Below are 25,586 nucleotides of genomic sequence, written 5' to 3'. Positions count from 1 at the left end.
CGACCTAAATGTTTAGGACTGCATTTTAAGTGCTGGTAGTCTCAATAGCTACGCTTTAAGTATAACTAACTGATCCAACTGAAAGAGGTTCAGTGGTTTCAGGTTTTTTTTTTTCCCCCCCAGATTACTTTTGCTCTAACTGATATTCAGTTCTACCTATCAGAGGCCACTTGAAGTTCTGACTGAGATGCAGATGTTTAATCATCAAATGGTTTGATGTTGGAAGGGACCTTTAAAGTTCCAAACCCACTGCCATCTTGCTCTCCTGCATGGAGTTTTCCTACTATAAACAGCTCAAAGACACCAACTAATCCAGCACTATCTATTGGGACTCAGGCCCAAGACTGCATCTACAGGTAGTTGTTTTTTGTTTTGTTTTGTTTTTTACCCGTTATGAGTAACCAGGCACTGGCGCAATCCAAGCTTGCGAAATATATCCACGACAATTTCCATGGGTGTTTGGTCTGTCACTGTAAAAGGACTGAGGTCCAGGATGCTCCTGAGTTTCAGCATGGAGGGGAAGCTTGGAGGCAGTGGAGGAGAGTGGTCAGTGAAATAAATAATTGAAGTGCTCACAATTCCATCCTGCTTCTTCCGGGCATTTTCTAGAAGAATAAATATTCGGTTAAACAACCTTTCCTTTTCTAAGTTGAAGAACATATCCTTTTCTCTCTGCCACATTGGAATGGCTTTAGAGGTCCATTCCTTCACTTCACTTGCACTGTTTCTCAAAACACGTAACGAATGACCTAAGCAGGCAGTGAAATGATTTGTACTTTTACCAGTCACTGATTTGGGACCTGTGCAGGGAAGCTGACTAATAAAATAAGTCTTTTTTTTTTTCTTTAAATGCTTAACCTACTGGCTCAAGCTCTACGTCCCCTGACCAGGGTCAAGAATAGAAAAAAATCAACACGGTGTTAAGTACTTGACACCATTCAGGTATTTGCAATAGTGCCTACTCCTGCTCCATGGGCAATTTGGATGTCTGCTGTATCGCAGCTTCAATTTGATATTTACATTCCAGGACTCATTGGATTGGGAATGGCTTGGCATCTGAACACCAGACTGATATTCAGAGCAGGCTGTCAAAAGCTAAATCCCATTTTCCATGCATCCTGGATAAAAAAAAAAATTACTTTTAAGGAGTTCCAAGAGATTCAGAACAAGGCAAACCCAAGAATTCAGTCACACCATGAAGTATCCTAACAGAATGAAGGAAATAAATAGTATGATAGTGCACTTTTTCTGTATTTCATCACATTTTGTCGTAAGCATTTGACCAGGTACTTATCAGAAAAGCAATACTTACATACTCCAGAAGAATGTATTGTATGCAAAACTGACACTGACAATTTACCTTAAAAGAGGGAACACACGAGGTTGTTTCATAGCTGCAAGTAACTTATAGAAACTAATTGTGCCATGGTACAACCTCAGCTCAGGACCAACAATTCTAACCTTCCATACAGAGAAGCATCAAGCTGGAGCTAAGACAGCACATTAAACTACACCACAGAGCTCAGATGTGTTCAGCCCTTAATAACCATGCTGTTTCTGTGATCACTTTCTGCTTCTGTCCAAAGGAACTGCCATCCTCCTTCCAGCAAACGTGCTCTCACCTGCTCTCTTTCACCAGCATTTGTGTCCCCCCAGAGAGCCAAAACAGGGGACCGATCTGCAGGAAGCTAACTGAGCAATGACTGAGATATGTATGCAGCTGGATCAGGTCTTCCATCCAGCTCACCACAGGGCTTGCATGGATTCTGCCTGGCGATGGTGTAAGGAAATGTGAGTAGGCATGGGAGCAACTCCAGCTCACTCAAGCTTAGCATAGATGCTTGGAGCCTCAGGTCCAGCTGAATACAATCTATACAGACTAAACAGGCACGGAGCATGGACCTTGACTCCCTTATACCCAAATCTTCATTATAGAGCAAGTGCATTTTTTTTTATTTTTTTTTTAAAGACCTACACGTCAATGTACTCCTCAACCCTAACACACAGATTTCTCCCGCCTCATCAACAGAAGAAACACTGCCTCACACAACCAGCAAGAGGCAACATGATCACAACTTGTACTCAAACCTCACGTTTACAAACATTACTTACAGGCTTCTAAGCAATATGTGAGCAAGAGGAACCTAACTGTGCCCTAATAATTGTAAAATACAACGCTGTTTTGTACAATGCTGTTTCCAAAGGAACTCAACTCTCATGTTACAGATGAAAATTGCACGTGGGAGATGCCAGGACAGTGTCTACCAGGTTCTGCCAGCACCACACATCAACTGCCTCAGAACAATGCTGGAGCACATGTGAAATGAGCAAAGATTGGGATGGTTTTCAGTGGTGCAGAGAAAGGAAAGACTCTCCTCAAAAACATCAGTATCAATATTTACAGGTTTGATAGCACCACCTCAGAAGTGACCCAACATTCAGTACACGAACCAAACTTTTTCCTCTAATTAAATAAAATAAGGTTTGAGACGTTAGCAGTTAAGAAAGCCTTCTGCAGAGTCATCCAAAAGAAAAGGTGGCTTAGATCTTGCTGACAAGAAGTCTCATACTTCACAAGATTCACAAGATTTTTGCAGGTAGCACAGCCATTATAATTGCAATAGACAAGTCATGCTGTCCCTTCACACTCAAGACATGCAGGGGGATGGAGATGCAGGCTTCCGTTAAGTATATCCACCATCACCACTGAGTGTTTAAATTCGTTAAATCAATTACAGTTGGTGCCATTTAAGGCCTCTAACTGCACTGTTTATCTGCATAGCATCTTGCCTTCCTGCACTTACCGATTGAAATGATGAGGTCTCTCCTGAGAACAAATCCAACCAGTCTTTGGGACTCCCGTGACACCACCACTGGGTAGCCACTGTACGTAGTTTCATTGATTATGGTCTCAACATCTTCTACTGTCATGCTGTCCTGAGTAATGACAGTCAGAGGAGGATCATTCCTCCGTGGTCTCATTACATCCATTGCAAGTGTCTTGTGCGAGAACTCCTCCTTGGCTTCCAAGAAAGGGTAGCCATTGAGACGAATGTGGGCATCGTAAATGCCTTCCCGCCCAATAGCATCAGCCATCCACTTGCTGGTCATGGCTGCTGCCATCAGAGGAACTATGTATTCCAGTCCGCCCGTGAGCTCAAACATAATGACCACTAGTGACACTGTCATTCGGGTCACCCCTCCTACGAACAGAACACAGGAAGACAGAAGACGTTAGCATGTTTTCGGGGATTTCCAACCAGTAGAGCTGTTCTGACAGTTGCTACAGCTGTCCTCCACCAATGCATCTAGGTAACGTACTAGATCAGTAAAAGGTTGTACTGTTGGACTCCTAGCTAGAAAATAAGCATCACATTCAGCATCGTAGTGGAAGCCAAACATGAACAGAACATACTGTTAAAACCATCTGTCTGTTCCAAAATATCTTGATTATGGGGCCTTCTGCTACTTTTTTTTTTTTGCGTCCTTTTGAGAAGCAACCTTAAAAGGCCATAGTCATTTCAAATCAGGTCATAAGAAATACCCTGGAGGCATGTGCCCTTGTATAGCACATCTTCTGAACTGCAGAGATCCATGAATGATGTGGTATATCTGTCTAAAACTTACTTCTTAAGACTACATATCAATGAAATATTTCACAACGACAATTTGCTGGGAAGGTCATCCCATTACTTAAACACAAAAGAAAGTGAACTACCTGCAAAATAGTCTGTCATGCTGTGAAAGGGCCTTACACATTTACACTGATAGAATAGATTTATGGAGTGATCCCTATGATAGGCCATGCAAAAAGACAAGTGGCATCTTGACATCCTCTGGCTACTATCATTAATTTTCTTAACAACATGGCTTCCCTACGTGGGAATCTAAAGTCCCTGGACAGTCTCATTTGTTCTAGCTGCATGTTCAGGAGATTCCCCATGGAAACCTATCATGTCCAGTGATAGGTTGGTGCTGGCAAAAGAATGCAAATAGAATAGGAAACACATTATATGTTCTACCACAAAGTAGACCGAACACCCAAACATGCAGCGTGGACTTAAAAAAGAAATCTGTTGCTTACCTAGACACGCTGCAGCCCCAACCATTGCATATAGGCCTGGAGTGATACAGTCAGCTCCTTGACTGCACCAGCCACTGAAGATGACCCAGTCGTGGTGGTAAAAGGCCAGCTGCTCCATTGCTACTCCTAGCAATCTTCCTGCTATAGCACCTACTGCCATGCTTGGGATGAAGAGCCCCGAGGGGACCTATGAAAAAGCACAACAGTGAATAAGGCATTTCTCAGGGAGGCAGTATTCAAAGACTAGTGACAGAAGTTCAAACAAGACTGATTTAGAGGTTATTCTAAAGTTAAAAATGGCACAGATGCCATGCTTCATCATCTTTGCCCTTCCTGCACCAAAAAAGGTGGTGGGACAACACCTCCTTGTATCCTTGGAGGGAACAAGGGACAGCACTGGGTATGCCAAATGCTGTCCCTCACTGAAACAAACCACACTCTAAAACCTCTGTAACAGAGTTTGAATTGTTTGCAGTTACTTCTTTCTGAGCAGGAGAAAGACCCACACAACAGTTTAGTGTGAAATAGGAAAGGCTTTTTTTCAAAAATTTTCCTAAAAATCAAAGTTTATTTCCCAGAATAATAAAACAAAGTTTCATTTGCACACCACTAACACTCCCCCGTGCCTTTCCAACTAACCATGTACTTGTACTTATTTATGAAATACACACGATCCTTCAAAGTGAGAGAGCCTGTAATTAGCACATTAGTGATACCCAGTAGGGCCACTGCCAGCAAGTTTCACCTCTGCACTTCAGCTGTTCCTGGATTTCAAAAGCTCCTGTTCTTTGAAGTCAGAGAATCTCCCCCTTGTGCCTTTTACATATTTTTCATATAGCTTTCTCATACAGTGTATTTTTCCTCACAGTTTTGATGATTGCCCTTGAATGTCAGCGACAACCTCAGTGCAACAACGAGGTGCAAACCTCTGAGGCAGGGCTACCTCTTTTGGACAATCCCTTCACGGGACTGTGGGACAGGGTAGGATCCATCTGATAAAGCCCAGAGGGAAAGCTCAGACCTAGGCAGTATATCCACCACTCAGGAGACTGCCACTGAACAAGAGCAAAACAGTCTGATTGATGAAATCTTAAGCATTTACAAATGAGTATCTCAATTGCTTTGCAATTAGGAAAGGGGAGATACAATGGAAGTATCAAAAAGGCTTAAGTAAAGACAACTTAGAAGCATTCAATGTCTGGAAAATGGGCCACGAATCCCTAACCTAGCAGCTTCAGTGACTGCACATGGTGGCCACACACAGGATAAAAGATTTCTATTGTGCTCAGTTACTCACAATGGAACAAATAATTGCCATCTATCACCCCCCTACAAAGCACAATTTCTTCTCCTCAACAGGGCTTGGAGAGAAAAACATGTCTGTTTATTAAACAGATAAAATTCTAGGGTTTCTGCATCAGATGAAAAGAACATGAGCTGCTTTACAGGTAACTCTCACCTTCATGCCAAAGGTGAAGATTGTGATGAAGACTTTCATTATAAGGGCCAAAGCCAGCTGCCACATGGCTGTGTAAACTCCTGGGCCAGCAGCTCGGTCTGGCAGGTCATCCCCTTTGGTGCTGTTGAAGTCATTCACATACTCACAGAGCTTGGAAGAGTCCAAAATCCCACAGTCATTGAAGAGTTCAGAGATCAGCTCACTGGTGCTCATTCTGGTATACTCATTAGGGAAGGCCAGGATGGCTGTGATGGCAGTCACTACAAACACCTCCAGCACAGGGTATTTACCAAGCTTGGTTGTCTTACGTCGCCTGCACCAGGCAATGTTGCTGCGAATGAAGAAAGCTCCCCAAAGCCCACCAAATATTCCCAAAAGGACGAATGGCACAAGCTCCAGAAGATGCCAGGGCATGTGAAACTCCACGTAGAAGAGAACCAGGCGGCTGTTCCCAAAAGGATTGATGGAGCGCAAAGTAAACGCAGCCACCAGAGCAGCAAAGAAGGAACGCCATAGTGTCTTGAGAGGAAAATAGTAACTGACCTAAAAAAGGAAAAACAAAGCAGACTCAATCACTTGTCGCTACCCTGACTGGTGCCCAGTAACATCACTACTGCATGAAGTACAAGAAAGGACTGAGACTGGTGTGAAATGAGGACTGAAAGGACTACGACTGATGTACCTTCCCCTTCAGCCAAGACTTATTATGAGGTCCCCTCTATACAGACTACAATGGCCAGGATGGATCCTGGTGTGCATACTTGCAGCAAATGCCCTCTATGATTCCTGAAGCGTAGATGATTTACTCAGATAAAAGTTGCTACAAATCGCCTATGAGCTGAAACCAGATAAGTATTTGCCTTTCATGCTCTGCAAGGTCCAGAAGTGCCAAACAATGGTGTTTGCCATAGTAGCTGAGCACAACTATTGCTCAGCTGAGCAAAACCATCCCACTCTTTCTCTGAGTTAGGCCCTGAAGCCAGAAATGGTGATCCATTTCATGTCTGGATCAAAAGAACATGAATTAGAAATTACTTGGTAAGAAAAAGAGTTTGATAAGCAAGGTAAGTTTGTTTTGAGGTACTCTGAGACAGAGCTGTCTGGAGAGAGTGGACATATGGAATGACAGAGGCTGTGGTTGTGAGCAGTCAGTGTTGCTGAGCATGGACAGATCAGGGAAAAACAGCAGGTTTACTTTAAAGCCAGAGATATACATCATTCAAAATAAATTCTACAGTATTCATAAGAATTACCTGAAACCCCAGTAAAGTTTAAGTTGCCTGGCAGACCTTGTAAATACACCACCAATCAGTATTCAACAGAGTCTCCTTTCCACACCCAAGCAGTTATGAGTGGACTGTATTTTAAAACCAGCGGGGTCAGTTCTTGCAATAAAACAGCTCACCAGAGCTAATAGAAAATGCTGGTGTTACCTCTTCCAGACTAAAGAGCACTCCTCCAATCGGTGCACCAAAAGCTACAGACACACCAGCAGCTGCAGCTGCTGATAAAACCTATGAAAGAAACTGAAGTCAGTCACACATTTTTAGCTCTCCCCTCAAAACCTTTCCCCTTTTTTTGTCGGATGTCTACTTAAATGTGTGTGAATTTTATATCCAATGATCACCGAATAAGCTAATGTCTGACTTGTTTTAAAGACAACAGGGAAAAGATGAACTGAGCTAATTCCCTAAGAAATATTCTAGGTGATCTTGGAGGTCTTTTTCAACCTTAAAGATTCTATTGCAATCCACAAATAGCTTTAAAAAAAAAGCATTGCCATTTAAACAGTTCCAACTCTAAATCAGTAGAGCTGACATTGATTGCAATTACCTTTTTCTTTTTCACCTGATTTCATGCTATGCTTGCACCCTAGATAAAGCTTTAGTAAAACAGAACAGCAGCACTTCCATTTCCCAGAACATGCCTTTTGCTACTACATTTGCCTGCCTCACATCTGTACCCTTTCTCAGAAGAGAACAAAGTATAACTAGAGATGTCGTGAAGACACCTCACCTGCTCCCTGTGTGGATTCTGCCATTGCTGTGTTTAACAGAAGGTAAGTTGGCCAGTACTTGTAGGCATTTCACCCTAATCATTCTCCAGTGACTTGTCCAGAAAAAAACCTTACGTTGTGAGGAAACATGAGCTTCACATAAAATGTTAAATTGGTCCTTACACCATGTCCTTCACAACAGCAGAAGGTCCCTGAAAGTGAAGCCCTTCAGCCTACAGCTAGGTCCAAGTCCCTCAAACAGTCTTAGTCTATGAGGTTGTATGACAAATACAAGCAAACATTGCAAAACTGGGTGTGCAAAAGTGGGCTAGGACCAGTGAATGCTCCTATCACAAACGAGATGACTGCCTGTGCTGGGGAAAAGCTGCAGTGTCACTGACATTGCTTTTGCTCCAAAGAAGCGTTGAACTGAGATGCTCCGAGAATGTGCCAAAACAAGAACTTTTATTCATCACAAAGCACCAAACCCACCAGCTTTCCCATGCTATCTCAACTGTTTAACAATAGCACAGTATCGTTTTACCTCTCTGCGCTTGGCTTCATTCTTCCTGTACTTGGTGAAGAGATGACACAAGATATTTCCGCAGCAGCAGGCAACGTGCACCAGGGGGCCCTCTTTTCCCAAGCTCAGGCCAGAGGACACCGCCAACACTAAGGTAATGGTTTTGATGATCAGCGTCCACTTGCCCAAGTAGCCTCTAATGATGAAACCACTTAAGATAGTTTTGATCTGGAAGTCAAGCACACAGAGCTCTACAGGCTTTCATTCAAGTCCTGGTCAGAGCTCCCGTTTTACTAGGCTCTCCCAGACCTGCCTTCAGCTTTCCCCTACAGCTTTCACAGTCCCTCCCCAAGCTATCAAAAGTAAAACACAGTCAGTAAAAATACCTCTACATGCAAAGACAGAAGGTGCCCTTTACAGAGGGTGCCCTTTGAGTCCTTCCTTCAGGACTGTTTTTCCCACTGAAAAATAATCTGATGCTGCTTTTGCAGTCTTCCACAAGTGGTGCACTTTTGTTTGTATCTCTTGTAGATTGCATTTACTTTTAGTAAAATTTATTTTAGTTTTTAAAGGGATTCTATGGAGACTTAAGTACTAGACACATTTCAGGAATACAGTTTGGAGAAGAAAGCATATATTAAGCCACTATACATTTCTAGAATATGGGGAAGTATTAGTCCATAGCAGGCAAGCATTATTGGATGGTGGATCCCTACCCCACCTTAACACAAACTAACATCACCACCCCCCCCCCCAAAAAAAAAAAAAAAAACAAAACACACACACACACACACAAAAAAAAACAAACCACAACACTTTCATTCTTGCTCACCTCTGGAATTCCTGAGCCGCAGGCATAAGGAGCAAAGCCCTTCACAAGTAACACAGCAAGAAGGGAGAATAACAAAGCCCAGATAACATACATCAAGTAGTTGAGAATATATGCAAAAGCCCCCTGTAATGCAGAGAAAGTTAACCAATTTGTATCACTTCAACTGAGATTACGTCAAACCAGTACACTGAAGCAAGCTCACAGAAATAGCAGGTAATCAAAAAATACAGTTATCATCAGCCAAAAATAACAGGAATCGTAATAAGTCTGCAGTTCCAAGGACAAGTTACATTTGCTGGGTTACAGAAACGTGAGCCAACCACACTTCCGAAGACCACTTTATAAAATGGCAAACAAGTTATACAAATACTGTCCCAGTCAAGCTGGCTGCTCCACTGTATAGAACTGCCAGAACTTGGCTCTATCCAGAACATGGGACCTGAGCTTGTCTGGCATTCCTTTAAAGTGTTCATGGGCAAAAACATTCTCTAAGCAGTAAGTCTCAAACACAACTAAAGCAGTACACTTGTAAATGTGCCGATGCTTTGCTTCCCCACTGAGGAAAATACGTAAGTAACTTGTTTATTCACACCCTTCGAAGACCCCAACATTCAAATTTAAGTCACTGAAATATCTTCAGTTAGCACTTCTGGCATATACATACAGATCATACCAAGAGACAATACAGGCTGGGGAAATGGGACATTCAGTGGCAAAAGCAGTTCTAGGCACACGTTACCTCTCCATGGCCAATAATAAGCTGTGACCAGCTCTTCCATTCGGGACACTTGTCTCTGTCTGTAAAGGTTGTGTTGGATTTCCAGCAGCAATGCTCGTGGTTAAACCAGAAGCCTGCTAAACACACTCCTTCTTTCAAATCTGTCATCCAGTGGGCAGATATGTCTATCAGACCTGCTAAGGAACCTGGTTAAAAAAAAACAAGGTGAAAACTTAATAACCATCTTATGCAGACTCACATATCTGAAGGTTACAGTCTGCCCCTACTTTGACTCACCTACCAGCAAACAGAGCAGCACTGATATTTTTGCCTACAATTAACTTTTATTCTTAAGGGGGCTAAAGGGAAGATCTGCTTAAGCATACACTGAAAAGAGTAGGTCACAAAACAAAGTGTGGCTAACAACATTTCCATGGCTGACCCCAGGAAACTGCATTAAAACCTACCCTAAGTCACTAGAAATTAATTCTTCTCAAATAGACTGAACAACGACATTCTAAATATATCATGGAAAGTAGACAGAGCCAAGGAGGGTTTTATGTTTCCGAAAAATATAAAACATGTAACTGGTCTCCAGCACAAGAGCTGAAATCCACAAGTTACGCTAACAACGCTAGGATTGTGCAAGGAATAACTTTGAATTTGGAGGAAACATTTCCAATCCCAATTAAAAACAGAAACCAAACAACTAACAAAGAAACAGAGGGGAAAGTTACAACTACGTCAAATAATACAATCCGAGAGTCAGTATGGAAAGTAATTTACATTTTAAAAAAAGAAAGCTTCAAGCAATCTTATATTTTTCTGTTAAGGAAAACTCCTATACCTCCCCCCCATAAATTCTGTAATTGGCTCTATTCTCAGGTAAAATGCCACGTTAACACAGAAGCCAGGAATACAGACCTCTGGTCTGCATGATCAGAGGCCCCAGAGGCAACGCTAAACACTTAGCAAATCTTCCAGTTAATGAAAAACTTGCTAGCAGCTTTCCTATGTAAATATTTAACAGAAGACTTAATTTCATCCCTCATGATGAATGTTTAGCTGCCTTCTATCAAGATTTGCATCCAACTGATTTACTACTTTTGCACTTGGGTCCAAAGTTTGCTTCTGAAATAATATAAAAGGTCTCAGCCAGTCAACCTCTGAAAGAAGCCCGACTTCAAGAAATACTGCTCACCTTTTATTCTTAAGTATAGTGGGGGGGGAATAAAATCTAATGCTCCTTGACATCAGCCTCTCCAGTGTCAAAGAGCATTCAGCAAAAATGATTCACAGCACAATACTTCCCTCTGAACCACCATTTTGCTACCTATTATTATTCCAGAGCTCTGTACCAGCATCAGATCAAGAACAGTCCCCAGGACAGCCTTCAGTCTGAGTTTTGTATCTTGGTATTTATACGAATAGGGTCTCAGGGCATTTAAAAATAACGCAGAGCCATAAGTATCAGTGTAGCTCCTCAGCCCTTGTTTCTAGGACAAAATCTCCTGCTTTAATGATATAACAGGGTTCATTTTAGGAATCAGTAGCAATGGTACAGAACCAGGTTTTATATTAAGGTTTGCTCTTACCTGCTAACAACCCAATGAACAGCATCAACAGCCAGCCAGAAAAAGCATCGCTCACGCTGTGTATCAGGGCCCATGTTGACTCCTTGCTTCTGCTGGTAATCTAGAAGAATTAAAAAAAAAAATAAAAAAATCCATTAGGACACTGATCTAATTCCCTGTAAATAGAGTTACTTGGTAGCATTGTGTGTTGGAGGTACACCCCTAATGTTCACTACAACGATCACAGTACATTCCGTTTTGAGGGACAAGAGGGAAAACATCAGACAGGAGCTGGGTTTACAGCTGTTATAGTCCAATGCAGCTCCAATTCAGACATGAACAAGAATTAATCAAGGATACTTCCACTCTTCCCAGCATTCATGTAACATATTCCTCTTAAATGTTTTTTGAATAAGAAGAAAAGAAATTCCACCCTTTAGTCTTTTTAAAATGTTTCTTGTTAGCAATAAGAAGTTACTAGTAGCCTGATGCCACAAGCAAGTGTGAATGCTCGAGGGACCCTCATAGCACTTTGCCCCCAGAAACTTACCCGTGCTGCCTCACAGGTACTGACACCACACCAACTGGGAAGCAAACAGAAATTGTCACCAACTTCTTGAAGTCTTCAGCTACTCCCTCAATATTTGTAATACAAACTAGCTGTTACTTCGAGCACAGCAGACTGCCAAGCGCTGCTTGCCATAAATCAGCCTCAGCCGGCTACAAGAAGGTTAGCAGGTTTCAAACCGACAGAGTGTGGATGAGTTATGAGTCCTGGAACCTACACATGCTGATTGCATTTGGAAGAGGGACTCAGAGCCACACAGAGAGGCCTCAGGCCAGCGAGCTCCTCTGGCCAGGCCCTGCCAGGCTGGCAATGGCACGAAGGGGCACGAGCAGCCTGCCCGCTGCCCTGGCGCCAGCACACCACCATCATTCCCTGGTGACAAGGCACACTGAGGAAAACAACTAATTCTCACTAAATGAGAAAGAATCCTCTCTTCCTCAATGACTTTCATTTTTTTCCGCTAGATTTTGTCTTTCAAATGCCGCACTCTTCATCAGCATCACTGCTACCGAATGAAGGTGGGAGTTCAGGTGGTGGCCAAAACTATTGCCTTGGTATTTGTTTCAGTTTGACCAAACATACATCTCTTTGACCAGTAGTAATTTTTGTCTTCACCTGATTTCAACTTCTTCTGATAAAAAAAAGGCTTTCTGTAGATAGGGAATAGATTGTCCTTTTCCAAACTCACAGACATCATGTTTGACACGTCTGTGTGTATGTACGCATCTGAGAAGATTTGGAGTCTGTACTCATAATGCACTAATAGAAAGTTTGTTTTTTTTTGGGAGACAGTAGGTATTGGGCTTGGGGCCTCTTAGTTGGGTCTGTACTTGCTGGGATTTGGGCACTGTACTGTAATTCCCACACACTGACCAGCAAGGATGGAGCTCAGCTTGTGCACTACGATTGTTTAAGATGAGTTGCCTTGTAAGGCTCAAAAATAAAATATCAAAGAACATTTTGGCAAGTAAACAGCAAAGTTTAGTTCAGTCATCACCCTCCAAAAGTTCCACCAACAAGGGTTTCTCATGAATCAGGAGCATGCTGGGGACATGAGTAATTTATTTAAAACAACCCTTGTGTTCGAAGCAGATTCCTTTAATTCCAGAAGCAGCATTTGTTCCAGTTTTCTCAACCATGCAGCACGAACTTCAGTAGGAAGACTATCCCATTTCTTTATCAATAAGCAATGTGTATAATGGAGTCATGCGTGCTTATATTCTTACATATAATCCATGGAATGGTAATATAATTCTTCTAAACAATGCGTGCATCTTCCATGGCTAGGATTGTAAGTTTTGATTTGCTTCAGAATTGAGCAAGTTTAACATTGCATAAGGAAATGAGTGATCAAGGCATCTAAGCCATATATCAGAAAAAAACTTATCATTAAAGCTTTTAAAATAAAGCCTTGGACAGAAAAGTAGCAATGGGTAAACTGCAACACATTCAATTTAGTGTTCCTTTTCCTCAAAAGGTAGAGGCTTTCAGTATCCCCCTTACAGCAATCTCTTGATATTTATCATGTAACTGGCTCCCTAGTAAGGTAATTAGAACTCAGATTAGCTCTAAGCAAGTTAATAGTTTCGCCTTCGGTGCTAGCAAGGAGTAGTAAGAAATGTTACCTCTCTGTGCCTGTCCCGGTCCCTGGACTTCTCTCGCACCCAATCTATAGTGTTAAAATCTTCATAGGTCCCCACACCAGGAAGAGGTTCCTCCAGGAAATCCATCATTTTGCTTGTGCCGTTCATCTCTCCTCCATTATATGAGGAAAATCCTGATGGGGGAGTGAGGGGGGAAAAATTGAGAATTTCTTAGTTTTCCCCCTTTTTTAGAAAAAAAATTCAAAAACATCACTAAAGTGCTGACTTCAGTGGAACAATACAGATTTCAGGGTAAGTAAACAGCTTACGAGCTATTCCTTCAGCTACATGCACCAGGCAAGCGTCCCAGGGATTAACTGCTCAGCACCCATATGCACGTCCCCAGCTTCAACAGTCCATAAGGACATGGGCTCTTTTCTGGAAACACTTGTTCAGGAACCACCAAAGTAAACTAGTACCTAGATTGAACTGTTCCCTAAATCCAGGGCATACTGTGGCTGTACTCTGACCCTTGAGGGAAACAGTGGGGAAAGGAAGAAGGGAAACTGAATAAATATTTAAGACTTCTACCAGAGCTGAAGGGAGTTCAGTGAGATCCATTGGAAGAATAAAGCAGGAACCAAACTAAGACTGTGAATGGCAGCAGGGAGAAGCAAATGACCACCTGATCCTCCCCAGCCATCACTTGAGGGGAGACAGTGCACACAAAACAGATAAAGCAATCAGAGCTTGAGAAGAGCCCTGTTTTCCCGTTACCTGAAGAGCTTGCTGTCTCCTTCCAGGTCAAATATACTCAGCCAACTACAAATCACTTGACTTTGTCTGATCTGCTCCAGCCCATGATGTTGAATAGGGAAGCTCCCAAAATTTGGGTCACAAGACAATCTCTTCACAGTTAGAAGCACAGCCCAAGGGTGTGGGGCAGGCACAGTAAGTGCTTGCAGAAAACTATTAACCTACAGCGTGACAGGGGTTGACCTTGTCCATCTGGAGATGGCATACAAAAAGCTCTGCACAGCTTCAAACCCATGCTTCAAAGCAAAACCTCCTAAGCATCATTCCTACAGTTCCAACACCGTCTGCCAAGCAAAAAAAAAATAATAATAAAATAAAAATTTAAATAAAAATAATTCTGGACTCCATCACAGGAAGTGGGTTAAACCCAGCCGCTTGGTGCTGTCTTTGTGTCCAGAAGCCAGGGCCCTGCCACCTTTCAGCCTATTCCTCTACCGCGCGATTCCTCCTCCCATGAGGGCTTCCAGCTCCCGTGCTCCGCACCAGGTGCCTCAAGGGAGATGTTTCCCCACGTCCAGCAGCTAGAAACAGCCATTGGGAAGCTGAGCAGCACCACTGACCTCAGCACAGATCAATTCTCTGACACCTCCGACACCGGTGGTTAACCAGTGCTGCCTAACGGGCTTTACTGCCTAAACAAAAGGGATTTATTTTTTTTTCCAGCCAGTTGGGACAGAGACCTTCAGCAAAGAGGGCCTCCAAATGAAGTAAGAGGCAGAGGAGGCAAATTGCCCAAAAGCACGGGGTTCAGTGAGTAAGGGGAGAGAAAATCCTGCCCAGCACCCTGCCCTCCTCACTGCTCACCTGAAGGAAAAGGCCGCCAGGCAGAAAAGCAGCAGAACAGAGCTGCCCCTATGGCTTCTAAGGCAGAAACCTTGGACCTGAGTGGTTTTTAACTCCCCTGGAAAATGTACTTAAATCTTTTCCACCTGGAAAACATTCACAACTCTATTCCTGCTTTTATTTGCTCCTAAAATAAAATATTGGCACCTTTGATCTGAAAAGAAACTTTGGAAATCCCACTAACGTAACACTTAGTCCTTGCTCCTTTAAAAACCTGTTTCTTAAAGCCCCATTCAAGCAGTTTGACGGTGTTGAAACACATAGGGGTAGGTGGGGAAACAAAACAAAAGTCTTTTAAACTTTAGCCAGGGAAATCAAGGAGTTCCATGTCACTCTGTCAAGAGAACAAGTTCTTCTGTGCAATTCAGCCCAAGCTTCATTCTTTTGCTTGTGCAAGCACTGAGGCCTCTGCTCCAAGTCAATAACACCAGAATTCTTCATTAATTTTACTCCATGTATTTTTCTTGCTAAGCCACCAAATGCTGAAAGGGCAAAAATTCACTGGGTTACTGCAAGAAACAGTGTGTTAAATTTCAGTGGAGATGAAAGGTGCCCTACAGTATTTTCCAGTATACAAAAGTGTCCTCTTAAGATAAAATGATGCTACTTTACATACTGAATACTAATTTTGAAACTCCCTCAAGAAGCTTTTTTCATGCTACTTTCATTCCCAAAGGCTCTCTCAATGGCCCTAACAGCCAAAGAGCTCCTAAGCTTTACCTTGAACTGCTACGGTGCAGTTTGCTTCTTCATTAAAAAAAAAAAAAAGAAAAAAAATCACACTAAAGAAAAATGACTATTTCAGAAGTACAAACCAGGAAGGGCTTCTTCGAACTGATAGCTGACAACACTGTTCTTTGCAGAGCTTTTGCTCTTCTGAACTGCAGCCTTCACTCACTGACAGTTATGATCCAAACCAAGCTCAAGTGAAAAAACACCTTTCCTAAAACAAAGGGTGTACAGATGAAGACACTCTTGGTAGAAAGGTTGATTTATTAGACTTGGACAGGAGAATAAATCTAGATGCAGTTCTGTAAGACATGAAGTGTTTACAGTTATTCAGAGGAAAAAATAAAAAAGATAAAACAAAAACTGGGTCAAAATTGAAAGGCAGTAAATGGAAAAGTATTAAAACTCCCACATAAAAAAGATAATGTTTAGTATTTCATTTATAGAATCATAGAATCATTGAGGTTGGACAAAACCTCCAAGATCATCCAGTCCAACCTCTAACCTAGTACTGAGAGGTCCACCACTAAACCTTGCTACTAAGCTCTACAGCCACACATTTCTTGAAGACCTCCGGAGATGGTGACTCAACCACTTCCCTGGGTAGCCTGTTCCAATGCCTTAGTGAAGTCTAGGTAGACAACATCCACAGCTTTTGCCTCATCCACTGAGCATGGTACCTTCTCACAGAAGATCAGGGTCATCAAGCAGGACCTGCCTTTCATAAACCCATGCTGACTGGGCCTGATTGCCTGGTTGTCCTGCAAGTGCTGCATGATGGCACTCAGGATGACCTGCTCCACAACCTTCGCTGGCACCGAGGTCAGACTGACAGGCCTGTAGTTCCCCGGGTCCTCCTTCAGGCTCTTCTTGTAGATGGGTGTCACATTTGCTAGCCACCAGTTGACAAGGACATCCCCAGATAGCCAGGACTGCTGATAAATAAGTGATGGAAAGCGGCTTGGTGAGCGCTTCTGCCAGCTCCCCCTGTACCGGCACACGGATCCCATCTGGCCCCATAGCCTTGTGTATGTCTAAGTGGTGTAGTAGTTCACTAACCATTTCCTCATGGATTATGAGGACTTTATTCTGCTCCCCATCCCTATCTACCAGCTCAGGGGGCTGAGTACCCAGAGAACAACTGGTCTTGCTGCTAAAGACTGAGGCAAAGAAGGCATTAAGAAAAAAATAATAACGAAGAAAACAAGATCAGTCTCATAGTGCACTTGAAAAGTACCACAAAATAACCTACTTTGGGAAGAAAAAGAAAAAATCCTTTCTTCATTTAGGATAAAAAACAAAAAGGTTAAGTGAGTTGCTTCAGAGATCTCCCCAACCAGTGGAGTTCACAGACCATGAATCCAACCCACCCAACTTGCACTGTAAAGAAAACAGTACGCATTTGTTGAGAGCCTGGAAGTACTCTGCTTTCAACAACATTTTTGCACTCAACAGAAAATACACAAACTGGTATCAATGCTTTCAAAGACTTCCCCATTCAAGTGTGCCCAGTGGAAATCCCAAGTACTATTCTACAGACCTGACAGACCAAGAACTCCTCAACCACCCATAACAGTGGCACTAAAAACAAATCTTGTGACTAACAGTAGAGGCAACAGATTCAGTACATCCAGCAAAGTTTCCTTAATGCTGTTAAAAGCAGACAGTGAAGTCAGCATCCATCCAGACATTATTTAGGGGACAGAGATGAAACAAAAAGAACCACCGTTGCAACATCACTTTTAGAACAGCTTCAGACAGAAACAACAAGACGACACTACTGGGAGGTCTTTGAGGCTTTGCTAAGTGTGGGTGATGAGTTTTGTTTTGTTTTGTTTTTTAATACCACGCCCAGTTATCCTAAGACTACATTAATTCCACCTTGAGAAATGTAAAATGAGATGAACTACCAGCTCCTGGACACGCCTCTCAAAACCAAGCAGATCAGTCATAACAGTCTGTTATCTTTCCTAAAGGAATGACCCAAACTTCTGGAAGTACAATAGCGTTTCAGACATCCATACTGGGGACAGCACATTTTCACTGTTCGCTCAGTTTATTTGGGGACACTTACCACAGTCTTTCTTCAAGCTAAAAATTAAGGCCAAAGGAAAAGTATCAGAAGTGGTGTTAAACCAAGCTGACACAACACTGAGAAGCATTTTCTGCTGAAAGATGAGATTGGTGTCATTCCTTGCTCGATCTTCTGAAATAACTGCCCAGGCCCATGACTTTTAGCTGCCGTGGGAACCTCCTCCCAGCTCAGAGCTACCACAGAGCAACATGGACCAGACCTAAAGGACACAGAGTCAGTACAAAGCACTGCTCAGCAAGCAAAAGGGGCTGCTGGAACTGAATCCTCAGGTCTGCCCTGTTAAACAGGGCCAAAAGTCACGCAGGTATCGGCCTCCACATTCCATCAATGCGGCAGCCAGCAACCGCACCGTGAGTCTCTGCAAGGAGGTCGAGCACAGAAAGGACAGTTCACCTTGACTTGCGTGCTCAGGAACAGCCAGGTGCATTCTGGAGACCGAACCTGCTCTCCAGACACTGCTCCCATTCAGTCCATGCCTAAAGTGACCGGATTTCACATCGCCGAATCAGAACCCCGAAGTCCCCAAGCAATACAAGAAAGCAGTCTATTTCACAAAGGATAATGAGAAAACGTCCTTATTTTTTTTTCCCCTGATTAATACTAAACTATAAAATGGCTGACAGCCATAAATATTTATCGAGATCATATTTCCTGCCTCAGCTTGTTGCAAATAAGGAATGCTAGGAAATTCATATAGGAATAAATCAGGAAAATCTGCTCAGTAATGCCTTGTCAAAACACAATCAAGATGATCCTGTAGGTCTCTCCAATTCCTAACATATGTACCTCCAAATCAGTATTTAAAACAAGAGACAGCAAGTTCAATACAGTCCTGTCAGAGAAACACAGCTCATATTTAAACAGATTTTATTTTTATTTCTGGATCACCTCTTCTTCCCTAAATGGGTTAATGCTCCATTTTAGAGATTGCCTTTTTTTTTTTTTTTTTTTTAAAGCCAGGAACAGTGCTCTTTAAAGTTACAGGCATCTGTCATTTGCAACACAGGAAACCTGCAGCACTTAATTAATTGGCCTGCCAGCACAGCACCTGCAAGAGAGGTGTCCCTGTCCTTTTTTCCCATAACACATATGGAAAAAGGATTATATTTTTTTTTTCAGACAAAAAGGAAGAACTGCCGTACATGATCATCACACAGCAGAAATCTGACAGACCGCCCTGGCTGCTCACCCTTTGCAATCAAACCTTCCGTCTGAGGAGAAACCAGAGCAGCTTGAGAGCCGTGAGCAGCAGTTTGCTGCCTCACAGCCTCTGCAGTGTGCGTCTCCAGGCAGATGTGTTCCCCTTCCTCCCTGGAAACAGTCCCCTTACCCTCACGGAGACGCTCCTTTTCCTGCAGAAGGACCTTCACCAGCCCATCGCACGGCGAGGCAAGTCAAGGGAAAAGGGGTGTTGTTTCCTCTACGGCAGCTCTCGCTTCATCCTTTTCCCTCGGACTCAGGTGAAGACAAACGCGGGCAGCGCTAGGCTCTCCCTGCTCCCCGAGCATGTCGTCAGCAGCCACCGTCACATGAGCCAGCCCTTCCACCGCCTGGAAGGGGCAGGATCAGCACAAGGGAGAGGCTCCCACTTGCAGGCAAGGAAGAAAGGGCAAAGAGCAGACTTACATCCACGGATTGTGGCTCCTGATTTATGGAAAGAGGTCTCATCCTGAAGCTGCTCCTCTGACAGCATTTGGGACATGTTGACTGGCAGCACACGTTCCCCAGCATGAATACCCGCCTGCTTGCTGTGCTGCACAGGCTCAGTGTGCAGATGGCTGAAGCTGACTGCGCAGGGGTTTTGAGATGCTGAATAACTTGTTGCTAACGCTCTTCGCTCTCTGAAGTCGGCTGGGTTAGAGCTGCACACTGAGAATTTCCAGATACCCTTCACCCCAATGATCCAGTTCCAAAGACTGACAGAAAGTGCCAACTAACAACCTCATCCGCAGTCTGTCTGTGGAGGGATGACCTCTACCACAAGCACTGACAGTTAAACGTGTCAGATGAGACAGCAAGGGCTACGATGCTCCTGGCACACGTGCCTGGGACCAAGCCAAACTACATCGCAGGAAAACAGATCTAGTAGTGGAGTTTCCTGAGCGGGGGGGATCAGTCACGGATGCACTGCAAAGTCTTTCTTCTCCCACTTTGTCAACATTTTGCTCATTAAAAGGCTAGTGGCAATGCTCTTTGCTTACTGCCTTCTAGCAGGCAGACAATTCATTTATTTTTTTTACCCTCAAGCAATATGTCGTTGTGCTGTCTGCAGCCCCTCCAGGGCCTCATCAGCACTATTTATCTTGCCATTCAATATACATAAGAACTCAAAGGGGCTCGTGATTAAGTTTTCCTGGCTTCAATTACTAGTGATAACTTGTCATTTAAACCTTGTCTCACAAGTCTGACACACTACACATTAACAAATGTTAACTTTGGTCTTATCGTTGTGCCGGGTGGAGGCTCAGCAGGGCCTCCTACTGCTCTGGCAATATGGAATTCAAGGACAAATGCAGCTGAAGAATATGCCAAAAGCACTACCAGATGAAGCAACAGCAGTAACATGTGGACTTGCGGGTCTGAATTTAGCAAATGCAGCTGCAGAGAGCTGACAATACCACTTCCACCAGATGTATTCAATGTTATGGTTCCAACAGCAGATCTGGCAGCCAGGACTGTCTTCAGCCTGTCTTCAGCTGGTCCTCTTCTCACAGCCCCATGTATTAACTTATTATCCTGCTTATTAGCTTATCCTGCAACACTTTTGAGAGTTAGAGTAGTGTTAGGAGTATGCTCTATTCTTCCCTTAGAGCTCAAAAGAAAAAACTTCTTAAGTCGTACAACAAAAGAGAACTTTCCAGCCTTTAAATGTTTTAAGTCTTTCTTCTAAAGAAATGGGGAACACAGTCCTGCTTTTGTCCCCTACAGTTTAAAGTACATCCAGAGGCTACTGTGATACCCAAGCACTGTACCTTGTTCCTCCCATGCCCAGTACCTGCCTCACCACTGTGATGAGTTGAGGAAGAGCCATGAAAGAAAAGTGCAAAATAAGTTGGCATCACTGACTAACTTACACACCCAACCAGAACTACTGTTCAAAGAAAACTATCTGTAGATACAAATTTAATAGTTTGGAAAAGGAATATCAAGTACAACTTACCCTCATAACAACAGAAGCAAGAGCTGAACTAGGAGACTTGGTATTTGCTAAGGCATCTGTTCCAACAGAGCTTTTGTTACAGGAATCAGACCATGTAAATCTTGCATTTCTTCCAAAAAGCAACAGGACCACAGACATAACTGACAATGTATTTGGGTATCCCTGAAGCTTTTTACAGAATCTTCTTCAGAGGGTCTTACACAAATAAAGCTTTCTGGGAATCACTGGGTAAGTTCTCTCACAGAAGACCAACTGGATGAAAATACAGACTGCTAATGGCTAAATGTGCTGGTTTTCCAAACAAGAGAAAGGAAATGGTGGAATTGTCAAAGTTTGATTCTCAAGCACATTGTGTAAAAGCAAGGAGACTTATCTGTTATTATTTATTGACAAAATGCTGAAGTTCAAACAAAAAAAAGATAAGAGTAATATATTGTGCTACTCATGGTGACTTTTCATTAAGGCAGACAGCACAGTACAAGGCATTAAAAGTACCTGCAGTCTTGCAAATCATTTCAACTGAACCAAGCCTGAAGAACTCAATATCTACAACTATATCAAGCTCTCATAGAACTCAAGACTTCAGAAAGTAGGTGCATACATGCAAATTCCAGTTCGGAACAAAGTCTCACACTCTGTATAGGTCCTGTGAAAAAGATATTTTTCCAATACAAGCATCACATGTTACAGGCCACGTGCAAGGCTGCCGCTGCCCATTTCCATAACACAGCAAGAAAATCCTGCCTCTCATTAGTCAGGGCTCTTGAGGAAAGCATGAAAGAGCACTAGCTGTGAAATGCAATCCAGATATACAAATTTATCAAAGAGCATGTGATTCTTCTTCAAGTCATTTCACAGGATCTAAAAGCTCCAGCTGCAATCATTTGCATACTTGAGATGCCACAGCTAATTCGCAGGAGAGTTTGAGACACTGCTAGTCTTGGAGAAGAAGGTGAAAGAGGGCTGGATTCTGGTTTCAAATGGCATCACTAAAAAACCTCCGTTCTTCAATGTCTCACAGCAAACGCAGCACGTCAGAAATACAGGTCCCAACCACAAGTTTGCAGAAGACCACCACAAGAGAACTTCAATTACCACATCTCCAGCTCAGGTAAAGCACATGTCATTGCTACACCTTTGAAGGACAGGCTGGGCACTTGACACCCAAGTATTTGTCAGCAAACATTTTCTGAATTCAGTAGGGAAAATCCATAGAGAACTGAAACCAGTATTCAGGGAGGCAACTACTTCCCGTTTTACATTTCCTCTTTTCCTTCAATGTCAAAACCAGCAAAGATTTATACTTCCTGTTAACAGAAAGAGCCCCTTTTTGCTGAAACTGCTTCTCTCCATGATTAAGTTTGCTAAAATTGCAAGAAACAGACAAACAGTTGTTACACTGCAGAGTAGCCGTCTGTGGTCTCCTCAAGTGCTGTCCCCACCACCTTTATTCCAATTTACTTTTTAGTGGGGCATACTTAACCACTCCAAGGACAGTTGTGCTAAACTGACGTCCACTTCCCTGGAAGTGATTCCTGCCACCAAGTTTTTTTCACAGTAGGCGTCACAGGCCTTCAAATGCACTGAGCAGAGATGGAAAAATCCTGCTTAAACAAGGAAGGAAACAACTGAGTACTGTTTCAGACAAGTGGCAAAACATTTTGAGGGGATAAAGAAGGGATGAAGTTTCAGAGCAGAGGAGTTTCAGGCAAACAGCAAAACAAACAAATTATCTACCACTGAAAGCTACGTTATCTACCACTGCTTTGAAACTCTATAGAGCAATTAATTTCCTTACAAGAAGTCAGGGAAATAATTTAGCGCATTCTCTCTAAATATTAAACACAAACATTTAACTTCAGATAGCTCATATCCAAACAGCTACGGAAAAAGCATCTTGACAGAGGAGATGCATTAACAACATGCATAAAGCAATTATTTTTATGTATCTAATTCTGCACATAGGCATAATTAACGAATGTTCATAAGAACTTCAGGCACAAGTTATTATTTCATGTTAAATGTGAGGAATTTTGAAGTGAACTCCCGGACACACAGGTTGCCAAGAGATGTTGTGGAGTCCCCTTCTCCTGAGATATTCAAAACCTGCCTGGATGCCATCCTGTACAATGTGCTCTAGGTGATCCTGCTTGGCATAGGGGCTGGGCTAGATGATCTTCAGAGGTCCCTTCCAACCTCAGCCATTCGGTGATATGTCTGTTTCTAAAAGTCCTGGACATCACGAGGTCAGGTTGGAGGAGTATAGTGCCTGCTATCTGTGACAGAGCAAACCTGTCAGTACTAGCTGTTGTCTTTCACATTAGATGGAGTCAGCATAACCCACAAAATAACACGTTCAAGATGTACATCTTTCACATATTCCCTTTGTAGACTTACAGAACTTCATAACCACAAAGTTTCACTTATCACTCAGAGCTGATGCAATTGATACAGAAACAATAATTCTTCTCATGCTTGAGCCTGGGAGGCTTGAGCCTGGAAGGCGATGAAAGGGGCCCAGACAAGAAGAAAACCACACAGTGCTCACAGTATCCCCAGCAGCTACTGGCAGGTGACAAGCATTTGAGGAAGTCTCTTCATTTGTACTACCTCAAGATCACACAGTCAAGAATCAAAATAGAAAGATTTATTTTTAGTTTTTGCCCTAAGGCAAACAAGGATGGGAGAAAGATTACAAAAGGCTTATGGGAAGTCACAGAGACTTGCAGTTGGCTGTCCAAAATAAAATACTTTCACTTTTAGACTAATTTTTGGTAATTCACGGAAGACAAAAATCGGGTATACCTCCCTTATTTAGTGCCAAAGGTCAGCAAAAGAATGTACATTCATCTCTCCCCCATGAATTTCACTAATTCAGGCTTAGATAGAAGTAGTAACAGATCCTTTCTTGACAGACAGGAGGTGTCAGGGGAAGCCAAGTGTTTCACGCTGCTCAACGTCAAATCCTTTTACTCCCTTAAACTTTTGAGATTCTCTCCACTGCAGCAAGGCCAAGGACAACCTTTAAAATTGTCAGTAAGGAAGACAGGAAGGGGAGGGGGCAGTCTCTGTTCATATCACAGCCCCCTAGGAATCACTCAGCACCATCATCTGCACCTTTCACACTGGTGATAAAGATACTCCCCTCATAGCATGGTCAGCTCTTCCCTACAGCAGCTACTTTTGGAAGTTACAGAAACTTTTCTATTCAGGAACCTTAAAAGCAAAGTGATGAGACAGGATGTGCTACGTTTTATAGTAAGATGACCACACAGATGGCTAAAGAGAACAATTTTCCTCCTTGCCACTGGCAGCACACAGCCAGTAGTAGGCAGCTCAGACACTAGAGCTAAAGAAGCAGTGCATCCCCACCACCACACTACAGTCAATCACTTGCTTCTTGCAATTGCCATTTATTTTACAGATATTTTCTGCTTGTACTGGACGCACACCTCCCATCAACCACCTTTAAAAAAGCGGTATCAGATACCAAGCATGCATGACACATGAGCATTCTGCAGAAATCTATTCATGGATATAATGCAGTGCGGAATGCTGCAAAATACCTGTATTGGTGCCAAAATGCTAGTCTTTCACACTAGGAAAGTGAGACCCACAGAGCAAATATTTACGTTAAATCCTACTAAAAGACATTATGAAAAAAGAAGAAGCAGAGAGATGCATGAATATTACCTCCCATCTCTCTGTCGAGTGGTGGGTCATCATCTGCCATGGGGAAGTCCAGAGATGCTCCTGCTATTTCTAGCATATCTTCATCACTGGTGCTGCTCTGGAAACTTTCTCGTCGATAACCTTTTTGATCCATGGCCAGAACTTCCAAACCTGAAAAAAAGGGACATTTTTTAGAGCACAAACATGAAGACTCATTTTCTAAACCAACTGGAAGGATGTCTAGTTGGCATTCTGTCCCGAAGGACAGGAGGCACTAATGCACAGTACCAAAGCACGCAGCAGACCCTGTCCTGGGACCGTAAGTGCATTCCAGACAGCTCGTGCAGGTGTGCTAACTCTCCAGCTCGGAATGAGGGCAGCACATACAACAGATCCAGCACGCATGAGGAAAAGGCCAACAGCAGCCTCTCCTCCTGCTGCTGAGCTCTGTGGCCTGCAAAGCCAGCACAGCAAATAGCTCCTAAACACTGCAGCTTAGGAGCACAGTATTAGTTTTTTGCAGGATGTGAGCTCCTGACCTTACAGACAGCAGGACTGTAAACCCCTTCCTGTGATGCTCAGTTAAACTGAAAATGGGAGTGTATGAAATGTGCTTAAAACTGATTTTGAATCACAGCGAGCCAGCTGCCAGACATGGGACAGGTTTAATCAAGGCAATGAGACTGACAAACTATAAGCAAAGAGCAATCCCCCTGAAGAACTAGGAACAGACAATATTTCAGCTGACCGTAGCCCGTACGTGTTGTCACATGTCACTCACCACCAGTTTTCACTCCTGTGAATCAGATGTCAGTGTGATCATTTGGAAAATTGAATGCTATGCATACAAAGTCCAACATCCAGTAACAATGCATGAGTTATCACAAGCTTCTGCAACTAGGAACTCAAACACAAGAGCAGCCTGAATGCCTCC

At 43.0% G+C, this 25,586-nt stretch overlaps 1 protein-coding gene across 15 annotated transcripts in view; it reads right to left on the bottom strand.

The window, feature by feature from the left end:
* The window catches only part of LOC311444058 (H(+)/Cl(-) exchange transporter 5), a 47,230-nt gene that overhangs the window by 1,599 nt on the left and 20,045 nt on the right, over positions 1-25,586 (bottom strand). For 10 of the 15 annotated variants that reach the window (XM_084534843.1, XM_084534846.1, XM_084534847.1 and 7 more), the window contains 11 exons: positions 24,674-24,823; positions 13,380-13,531; positions 11,208-11,307; positions 9,634-9,818; positions 8,895-9,017; positions 8,084-8,290; positions 6,977-7,057; positions 5,544-6,086; positions 4,085-4,271; positions 2,805-3,203; positions 389-605 (listed from right to left, as the gene is read on the bottom strand). In XM_084534843.1, the coding sequence (XP_084390969.1) occupies positions 389-605; positions 2,805-3,203; positions 4,085-4,271; positions 5,544-6,086; positions 6,977-7,057; positions 8,084-8,290; positions 8,895-9,017; positions 9,634-9,818; positions 11,208-11,307; positions 13,380-13,531; positions 24,674-24,823 (2,344 nt within the window). Of the gene's footprint in view, positions 1-388; positions 606-2,804; positions 3,204-4,084; positions 4,272-5,543; positions 6,087-6,976; positions 7,058-8,083; positions 8,291-8,894; positions 9,018-9,633; positions 9,819-11,207; positions 11,308-13,379; positions 13,532-19,150; positions 19,926-24,673; positions 24,824-25,586 lie in introns of those variants that run through there. The other 5 variants (XM_084534837.1, XM_084534838.1, XM_084534839.1 and 2 more) reach the window with 3 other exon arrangements.

Source organism: Aythya ferina, assembly GCF_964211825.1.
Source record: "Aythya ferina genome assembly, chromosome: 13".
Classification (NCBI taxonomy): Eukaryota; Metazoa; Chordata; class Aves; order Anseriformes; family Anatidae; genus Aythya; species Aythya ferina.
Note: the sequence above shows the minus strand (reverse complement) of the source record. Positions and strands in the feature narration are given on the sequence as shown.